Source organism: Semicossyphus pulcher, unplaced genomic scaffold, assembly GCF_022749685.1.
Source record: "Semicossyphus pulcher isolate SPU_LCO1_2020_fin unplaced genomic scaffold, fSemPul1.0.p SCAF_19, whole genome shotgun sequence".
In the NCBI taxonomy this organism is placed as follows: Eukaryota; Metazoa; Chordata; class Actinopteri; order Labriformes; family Labridae; genus Semicossyphus; species Semicossyphus pulcher.
In genome coordinates this window covers 14476243-14486456 of record NW_027211692.1, presented here as the reverse complement: position 1 = coordinate 14486456, position 10214 = coordinate 14476243, and the positions used below count along the sequence as shown (strand labels likewise).

General features: G+C 41.0%; 2 protein-coding genes across 2 annotated transcripts in view; both read left to right on the top strand.

Annotated features, from left to right (window-relative positions):
- Nucleotides 1–254: 254 nt before the first annotated feature.
- Nucleotides 255–6815, top strand: laynb (layilin b). Its single transcript, XM_069668570.1, has 7 exons — nt 255–467; nt 1635–1941; nt 2165–2322; nt 3366–3410; nt 3921–3998; nt 4163–4280; nt 4559–6815. The coding sequence occupies exons 1-7, from the start codon at nt 353–355 to the stop codon at nt 4863–4865; spliced, it is 1128 nt and encodes a 375-aa protein (XP_069524671.1). The 5' UTR covers nt 255–352; the 3' UTR covers nt 4866–6815.
- A 945-nt stretch (nt 6816–7760) lies between these two features.
- Nucleotides 7761–10214, top strand: part of sik2b (salt-inducible kinase 2b) — a 41749-nt gene continuing 39295 nt past the window's right edge. Inside the window, exon 1 of the mRNA XM_069668490.1 lies at nt 7761–8146. Within this exon, the coding sequence (XP_069524591.1) occupies nt 8009–8146 (138 nt within the window). The 5' untranslated portion in view covers nt 7761–8008. The remainder of the gene's footprint in view (nt 8147–10214) is intronic.

Genomic DNA, 10214 nt, shown 5'->3' with positions numbered 1-10214 from the left:
TTATAATGACATAACTATAGTAGCCTATGTGCGATGGGATTTTGCTAAATTTGGTTTTTTTTTAAATGGAAGAAAGACGAGACACTAAATGCACAAATGCACACATTCATATTTCATGGGTTTGATTTCAAATCTTGAGAGAAGAGGAAAAACCAAAAAGCAACAATACTGTGACTTTTTAAAGAAAAAATCTTGGACTGTCTCCGTGTTTTTTTCCTTCAGACAGACGCCATATGCACGCCTTCACTGGTCGACCCACTTTAGACAGGACAGACTCTGCTGCCTATATCATTTGTCTGTGTTTATCTCAGGGTTGGAAAAGTTCATTTCCTAGGACAGTACTTTACACTTGATGAAGGGTCATCGTCTTGCACACTCGGGTGAACATGTAGAGATGGATTGTATGAAGCTGTTTGGCACTTTTATCGCCGTTTTTTTTCACCATGGATCCGCTTCTGATATAATTGGTAAGAACTTCGCAACACGAAAACTCCCTTTTTTAACTCTTCTGAAGGATTTTAAAAGTGCGTATTTTATTTCCAGTGTTAGACTTCGACTTTCTCTATTTTTACCGAGGAGTGTTGTAGAAGTTTGCAATGCTTGCTGGGCATTTGTTGTATGGTACGTACTACTACTACGTGTTTTTAAGCAGTTGAATGTTGAGAGGTTGCTAGCATAACTGCTATAAAGAAGCCCAAAGTATACAATCTATGCGTTATTACGATAAACAGGCTGCATTCAAACGCAGCAGAGCAGCACGTGACGTGGTAGAAAATGAACGTCAACAGTGTTTGCGATTCAGATCACTGACCTGGATTCAGGGGGTAGCAATATCGTAATAACGTGATGCTACATCATAACTATACAACTAGTAATAGTGATAACAGTATTATTAATTTAACCATTAGTAACTTCTACATTGTGCAACAGGCACTTTTTAAATAATCTATAATGTTGGATTATAATCAATAATTAATACGAAATAGTTCATATAAGAGTTTTTAGGTTGGCCCAATTTTTTTGCTAGATAAGATAAAAAATAATGTGAATGATTACTAGTGTTGTTCTTCGTCTTATGGTTATTATTATTATTTTCTAATTTAATAGGAAATTTAATATGGAAAATAACATCTCACATTATAATCATGCCATTTCTGTCTGTCGTTATATAAATTGGTATATTTATTAAGACATTTTTAATTTGTAGTTTTTTTATTTATTTGAAAAACTTTAAAATAAAAGAAAACATTACATATCACCCCTGCCATCCGTGCATTCAAGGTTTATTGTGAACAATTTTAATGGCTATCAGTAAATAATTTAACTACTCATTATGCTGGTACAGCAAAAATGATAAATGAGATGCTCTCACTCAAAAATTTATAAAAATAGAGTCAAAGCCTTTCAAAACAAAGGTTTTATACTACAATCTCATGTTAATTCAACCCTGTGGTGGAGAAATGGGAGAAGGCTCTGGCAAGGTAATGCAATCAAAAAATGATAGTTCGTAACTCCTGCATGATACTGTAGGTTCCTTGTACTCTTCCTGCCATGTGGGGGGCACAGGAAGTCTTCAGAAAACTAAAAACCTCTTCTCTTCTTGATATCTCCCTGTTGATGACTGTGGTATCCAGCCCAGAGGATCTGTCGACAAGGCACACAGCGTCCATGCTACAAGGTGTCCTACATCCAGGACAGTAGGCGGAGGCTGAACTTTGAGGATGCCAGGCAGGCCTGCCGGCAGGATGGAGGCGAGCTGCTCAGCATTGAAACAGAGAGCGAGCAGCAACTGATGGAGAGGTTCATACAAAGGCTCAAGGCTGGAGATGGAGACTTCTGGATCGGACTCAGCCGCAGCCCACAGCGCTACAGGGCAGGGGCCACAGGCCCAGGCTGCCCCTCGCAGTACTACTGGCTGGATGGAAGCAAGGCCAAGTTCAGGTCTCTCTCAAGTTTTTACATTTTACACAGCTGCATCAACAAAAAAGCTGTGAGGGAAATCAAAACAGAAGTATCTGTGGAAATTGGCTGTAGCTGGTTGTGCCTTTAAAACGATCAAACGATGGTGTGTGGGAGTGATGGAATGTGTTCAGTCCTTTGTAAGAATTTGGGAAAGAGAAATTCAGACATATGTTAAAACTGTGCTTCTTATTTTTTGCTGTAGGAACTGGCATTGGGACGAGCCATCATGTGGAAGTGAAATGTGTGCGGTTCTGTACCACCAGCCCTCTGCACCACCTGACGAGGAAGGTCATTTCCTGTTCCAGTGGAATGATGACAACTGCAACTCCAAGAACAACTTCATCTGCAAATACTCAGAAAGTTAGTAGATCACAGACACTGTGAAGTACAGGGACTTTATTGACATTTACAAATATTTCTTTGATTTGGTTCCTATGAAGCCCCTAAAGTCTGTAAAAAGCTACTATCTTGCTGCTGCGTTTCACACAGGATAGATGGTAATCTAATGTTCAAAAGATAATAACTTGTTAACATAAGACATAACTTGTTGGAACGAAATAATTGTCTTGTTAACACAGGATAACTAACTTGTTTTTAAAAGATAATTATCTTGTTCGAGAAAGATAACTTATTTGCACAAGAAAGATGAATGTGCATAAGATAATGGCTTGTTTGCACAAGTTAATTGTTTTGTTCCCAAACTATAGTTCCCTTTTCTCGCGCAAGACAATAGATTTTCACCTCGTATTCGCACAAGTCAAATAACATGTTTGCGCAAGTCAATTACTTACCATCTTGTTGCGACAGAGATTAATTATCTTGTGGGAAGAAATTATCTAGTGGCACAAGTTAATGAACTTATCTTGTTTGCACTTGTTCCCACTGGATGATTGTCTTCTTCACACAAGATAATAACTTGTTCCCAAAAGATAATTACACGTTGGAAGAAGAGTGAAGAAGATACGACAATGATCTCGTTTGCACAGGATAACTTGTTCGCGCAGTATAATTATCCTGTTTGCACAAGATATCTTATTTTCTAGAAATAACTAGTTCACACAAGATAATTCCCTCTTTCGCTCAAGATAATGACTTTTTCACTCAAGAGAAAAATATCGCCTTACAGATCTGAAGGGTTTGTGGATCTGCCCAATCAGAATTTTATCTTCAAAAGACCAAATGTGGACACAGCTGTCAACAGCAAGCACTAAACAAGTCATGTGCAATTTCAACTCTTAGTCTATTTTTTAACTTTATTTATTTTCTAAACAGATGTGGAACAGTTTTGAATGTGCATTCATGTATTGCCTTTGCTGAGGCAGCATTAATTACAGAACTAAAGAAATGCAACATATAAAAGTTTGAACGAATGATGAACTCACTCTTTTCTTGGTCTTTTGTAGACAAAGTACCGGTCTTTACTGAGGAAGAGAGAACTGCACATGCAGGTACAACTCACATGAACCCCACACACATTGTGTCCATGTAGGTATGATGTGTTTATACTAACAAATAACTGCAATTATACTTAGTTTAAGAATAGTCAGACTAAACCACATCACTAGTCTTGTTGATTACTTCTGTAGTCAAATTTGTCCACTTCCTTTATGTAAATAAAGCGCTCTAGTGGTCAAAATGTACTAGGATTTGGCTTGCTGACTTTGTTTAATCTGTCGGTCACATGTAGTATAGTACAGTGTGTTGTGCCCCGTAGCAAATTATTTTTTGTTTTCATTGAATATAGATAATATTCAGGAAAAATATTAAGTTTTCCAAAGTGAATGAACACATGTTCAAAACGTATTCAACATATTTATTGACATACATTCTGTAAAACTTTAAACTGACTACTTAAGCTGAATTTGCTTCGAGACACATGTGATCAAGGAATTTTTAACAGGGAATACATTTAATAGCATAATTTTTCTGATGATGTGAATATTTTCTCACTGCTTCAGTTCCATCTCTAAGGCCAAACATACTCACAACTACAGAAAGTAATGAGAGGCTAAAAATAGGACTACCCGAGTCATCAGGTAAGAAAATTAGAAACATAAATAACATTTATGGGGTTTTTTTGTTGAGGGAAACTGCTTTAAATTATTGTTTAAAGTATTGTGATTATTCAAAGAAAATGCCATGCTCAAAAGACAAATTATTTTGAAGTTATGCCACCCACGTAATATTCTTTTATTTGCAGTGTCTATCTCAGACAACACCCTCTATGTTTCCTACATCCTGTATGCAACTATTCCTGCTCTGCTGCTGCTGCTGATTGCAGCTGCTGGGTTCATCTGCTACAAACAGCATGCTAAGAGGTAAAAAAATAAAAGAACCAAACCATGTACTTAGATGTTGTACTTTAAATATAAAACGTGTTTCTGGTTGCACAATATACCATTTTATGTAGAACAAGTCAATCTTTGTGTGTATAATGCATTTATAGATCTTCAATCAATCAATATGACACATTGATTCAGTGCTAATGCAAGTAAAAACTCAGTTTTAGCTACTATGATTACTCCCTTACACTGTGGAATATTAAAGTGTATACTGTTTTAACACTTGTATCTCTGTTTGTTTCTTTTATATCCAGGAGGAAGACAGTGACAGAAAGCCACCCCGGCAGATCAAAACCATGGGTATCAACATCAACAGCATCACCTTGCCCTATACAAGGACCTTATGCCTTCAGTGACATTACCAAACTGCCTCACATGACTCTGGACAGCAGCATGCCAGCAGACTTCATGACAAAGTACAACTGTGCTCCGTTTCAGGACCAGTGTGACGATTATGAGAATGTGTCATGTGCTAACCGGGAGAGCGGCTTTGTGACCAATGACATCTATGAGACCTGCAAAGCTCAAACAGGCTGGGTGGAAAATGAGATCTATGGATAACACTGTTGACGCCCATGCGGTCTGTGTGAGTGCCCTTTAATCTCACACCTGCTAACCCTTTCTTCCTGTACACCTGTCTGGTTACTTGTGTGGTGCAGGATTACTAAACATGTGGCTGTGTCGGTCTGGACTCTGGTTTTCATCTCCAGTGCACAGCATACATGTTTTATATCAGATTTATGCTTAAAGCGGGGTTCCCTAACTGCCCACCAGCTACGGCTCCATATTTAGGCCACAAAATGACCAGAACTTAAGCGATTTCTCTAATTGTATATCATTATGTAGATCTTGCATGGCATACCTTTGGATTCAAAAGTGGCTTATATAAAATCAATAATAAATGTAAAATATTTTTAATACATTTTATAATTATGGAACAATTACAGCTTGCAGCTCAATGACGCTTAACTTGGGCACAGCGGTACTTTGAGCTAAATGTTGGCCATGTTGCTGACATTGGCTAATTAGCACTTAATACAAAGCTCACAGCTAGCGCTGATAGGAATTTCATTGGTTTTAGTTCTCAGTTATGAACCAAATTACTTAAAAGGTTAAAGAGCTATTGAGCAAAAAGCTATGTTTATCATGTTAGTTTTGTTAGCTTTGCTAGCGTTTGCTAATTTGCACTAAACGATGCAGAGTTAAGGGGCCATGGACAACACAACTGTTGGGCCAGAGTTAGCTACATAGCTAAGGTAGATGGGATTTCATTGGATTTGTTTTTTACAAACCAAAAAACTAAACAGATTAAAAGCCAGTTATAAACTAAAGTACTGAAAAGATAAAAAGCCAAATATTGACCATGTTCACCCAGTTAATTTAGTTAGCTAGCATGCTAACACACAAAAAGTTAGCCTACAGCTTAGGCTGCTGGGAATTTCATTTGTTTTGATTTTTAGTTATGAACTAAAGTACTAAACAGATAAAGGGTGAGGGGATCACAAAGTCACTGTAATCCAGAGGTTGACATTTATGTTCGTGACAGTTCACACAATAGTTGAGACACTTCATCCAAAACCCAAATGTCAACTGTAAGGTGGAGCTATGTTACTGAGATTCTGACAAATTATGTAACTTCTCAGCAGTACTGAGGCTTCTGGTGTCAAAGAGGCATTAAGAGGCTCGAGCAAGCACAAATGAGTCAGATCAGTTAATGATGCAGCAGTGCTGCTATATTTGGAATGGTAGATTGCTCACTTAACCCATGTTTAAGTGTGAGTTTTAGAGACTCACGCAAGGTTACTCATGTTGTAAACAATCCCAAATTAAACCACTCGTTTTCCAGTCACGTCACCACATGAGACACAAGGACAAAAAAGATGACAGAAGAGTTTTCCTTTTCAGGGACTATCCTTTCACCAAACCTGAGGAGTGGTGTTGGCCCTGCGTAGGACTTCCTGTTTGGACTCTGATGTCAGGGAAAAGGACAGGACATGCGGAAACATTGATGACAGAACTCTGCTGACCCCAGTAAACCTCAAAACTGTGGGCTTTCCACCTGACTGTGTGAGAAATGAATCCCTGCCATTGATCTGTGATGGAGTTGGAACTCATCAGTCTTTCCTTATAAAAGAAGATGCCTGCTTTGTAAATGTGTAAAATAATCATGGATATACATAGTTGAACAAAAAATGCCTGTGTTTCTCCTGAGTGTCGACTGAGTGGGCTGTTGGGCCTGTGTGTTGGAAAGTTGTAGCGAGCCCAGTAAGGAGAGGCTGAGTGTGTTCTTGGAGAATGTTCGACAGGAAATGCCAAAAGCACATCTGGAACTCTTACATTCAGGAAGTCTATGCGTGACAGCAGAGGCCTTCGCAGCGCTGCTCTGCCTGCCCGCTTAGTAATCCACTGCTCTGTGCTCGACTGTCACTGCTTGAGCTGAAGAGAACGACTGCTGGGTGTGAATGTGTGCTGTATCTCAAACATGACGTGGTTTGTGGGTGTCAAATAAAGTTTGCTTACATGAAATTGTATTTGCATTCCTCCTTTAACAATAACATGGCTATATTCACATGTTTCTGTATTTGTACAGGTGCTTAAGTGTGTGTCTGTGTCACATTGGATGCATGTGAATGTAAAATGCCGGTTTCTGAGAGAACAAATTGTGAAAAGAGTATTTTATAAGAAAAAGTTTAGCCTTGCTTCAATTATCTTTTTCTACCAACAGATGGTGCTGTTATGTAGCTGACCAACATGTCTTTGTGGCTGATGAATTGTCTAGTTTCACTTGAGGTCCTGCATGTTGCATTTTAAGATGTTTTTTTATGATATACTATAATTTACTACACTTATAATGCACTTTGCATGTTTTATGCTGAATTATATAACTTAAGTAGAAATGCTGTGGAATATTTTTGTTTTTTCCTTTTTTTTATATTAAATCCTAGCTTTTTTCTAATTAAATATATACAAACATTTTTTTATCAACATGTGCGGAGCTAAGAGCAACATAAAAGGTGAGTTTCAGGCTGTTTTAGACTAAATGTAACCCGTCTGCTTGCTTTTGTCACGCGCAGCCGAGAGAAGCTTATTAAAACACCTGCAGGGCGAGACTTCAAAGTTACCTATGCGTGCAATCAAGAAGGGCAGGCGAGCAAACAGATTTCGGAATAGCAATTTTACCGGTTGACGTAAGAGGTGGGTCTCGTTGTCTTGGCAACCAATTGGCACTGAAGTGTGGAGCGGCTCCGTGGCCCCGCCCCCTGTACAAATACCCCCATGGCTTTGACGTCAATACACGTCAACCGGAGAACATGATGCCTCTTTGCAAGTCAACTCGTGTGCTCTGTAGCTGATAGAGGTACCTCAGGCTGAAATATTATAGCTCTATTGTACTGGAGAACGTGGTGTCTGACAGCCCCCGGGATCAGCAAATGGCCTGCTGCTTCGTATCGCAACACTGACGGGAGAGTGTCGCCACATTGCTGTTCAAGCTGGCAGGGCGACACAGAAATCAACTTTGTCTATTTTTAATGGACACGCTTCGAGCAGGGTCGGCGGCAGAAGCGGCGGTGGTGGCGGCGGCGGCGGGCGGTTTATTTTCCTTTCGTCTTTATCTGTAGCTGCCCGCGTGAGCCCCCCGTGTGTCCCCCTGCTCCGTCTGGCTACCTCCTACTCTTCCACTAAACAGTCCCAGTCTGAACAGCATGGTCATGGCTGACAGTGTCCAGAAACCGCAGATCCGGGGTCCGGTCCGAGTGGGCTTTTACGACATCGAGCGCACTTTAGGAAAGGGCAATTTCGCTGTCGTGAAGCTGGCTCGACACCGCATTACAAAGACCGAGGTGAGTGTGTCGGTGAACTAGTTAGCCTGGAAGCTAACTTGGGCTACTGTTGAGCTGAGTTACATAACTTTTATGCACTAGTTGACACCCCAGATATTCACAGCAGATACTGTAATGCTGTCCACATCGTGCACTATTAGAAACTTGGATCAGGTAACACTTTAGCAGCTCCAGTGCAGAGCAACAGCTGATGTGTTTGAATCCTGCAGGTAACAGGAGCAATGACTGACTGCACGTTTACCCCCCTGAGCCAACACTGCCAGTAAAAGGTCTGACCAGCAGAGCTGCTGCTGCTGCTGGGAAACACAAACTGTAAACATGCTTTATTTCCTACACCAGAACAGGATTAGACACCGGGACTAGTTTTGGTGATAATGACCCAGACGGAGCTACAGTGTGCTAAACTTAAGAGTCTGGCTGGTGTAAACATCCCAAGTTGCTGTATCTGGGGCATGCAGCATGGGTCGGTGGTCTTGTTATGTAATCCAAATAATGATGTGATTTAGTGGTTTCTAGTGCCAAGAGCTTTGTGAGTAGCAGGATATGTCAGCCAGATCTCTGTAATTGGAAAGCAAAGTGTTCCTCACGCACGCATGCATGCAGACAGACAGCAACCCACTGACACCGCTGTGGGGTCTGCGCCTAGTTTAGAGAGGGTTTGATATTACAAACATTAGTGCACACACGCTCAGGCGGTGTAGCATGAACGCAGAAGGAACAGGGCTTGGATTTGTGTGAATTAACAGTATGTCAGCTCTCTACAGTGAGGCCTTTCTTGACCAGTACCACTGAGTGCCATGGCTTTCTATTGTAATGACACACACACACAGATTCAATGTAAAAGTGTGCAGCCTTTGTGTAGAGATGTGTTGCGTGACACACAGAGAGAGGGATATAAGAAATAGGCCAGGAGACTTGTGAAAGCACACTTTGATCTTTGAGCCTCCAACTGTGTGCTGTTGAACGTGAGCTATCGCAGTGTACAAAAAACAAAGATTTACATCATCCAGACAGGGCGCCTCGGTGGGTTTAATGAATAACACGGCAAGAAAATGGCTCTTATTAAAGCCTGTGAGGTGGGCAGGGTTAGTCTGGTCAGGTAATCTGCTACCATGTATTGTTAACACCTATGCGAATGCAGGTTTTCATTTCAGAAGTGGCTGCACCGCTCCCTTTAGCCGCTGTGGTATTTGGGTTGAATGAATACTTGCGTGTTAATGCTGGTTTTCAGGCCACTGGTTTGGTGGAGGTCACTCAGCAGCGCCGGTCAGTACGGAGGGGCCACTGCAGCTGCTTGGCTCGGCCGGAGCCAGAGTCAGAGCCAGGCTGTTTGTTAGAGCCGCCAAGGTCAGCTGGAGAGGCCGGCGGCTATCAACTTTATGTGATGCCATCTGCCTTGAGGATTTGCCAGGGCAGAGGAGATGTTAACCCGGAGCGTGTGTATAAAGACACCAGGGTTTAATGACACATGAAACAGCAGATCTGATGCCTTCATGTGCGTATTCCTAGATAGGTTTACCTGTGTGTGCATAGCCTACTTTTCCACTTACTGCCCCTGTCTGGTATACTGACCCATTCCTCCCTTTAGGTCTATACAGCAGCTTGTGGGTTCACACAGTGCTTGCTTGTTCCCATGTGGATCTGTCAGTCAGATCAGCCTGTTGTGCAATTATCCGTCTCTGATCACAGCAATGCCTTGCTTTTCTGCAATCATTACTTTGTGTGTAAGCTAAATTCCCCTGCAACCCATTGTCCTTAAATGACCTTGTGCCCGCGGAGATCACAAGAAATCTTATATATGTGTGTGTGTGTGTGTGTAAGTAATCGGTTATCTCACATCTTTCCATGCTAAGTACCCTGTAATCCCTGTCAGTTATTTTAAATGTAATGCCCCAGAAGTCTTGACTTGTAGCTGGAGAGCCATTAAAAGATTTGGATTTCTTCATAGGAGTTAACGCCAAATTGCACACCCGTCTGTACTGTGAGGCTGGAGATAATAACAGACAGTATTAAACGTAATAAAACGCCCATTGCTACACATTTGTAGCACGAGTGCTTACTTTAAATA

Excerpts from the sequence above, each read along its gene's own strand:
- laynb (XM_069668570.1), top strand. The coding sequence starts at position 353 with ATGAAGGGTCATCGTCTTGCACACTCGGGTGAACATGTAGAGATGGAT. Across the intron at positions 3,411-3,920 it reads AGAGAGAACTGCACATGCAG|TTCCATCTCTAAGGCCAAAC; the intron begins GTACAACTCACA and ends TCACTGCTTCAG. Across the intron at positions 4,281-4,558 it reads TACAAACAGCATGCTAAGAG|GAGGAAGACAGTGACAGAAA; the intron begins GTAAAAAAATAA and ends TTTTATATCCAG.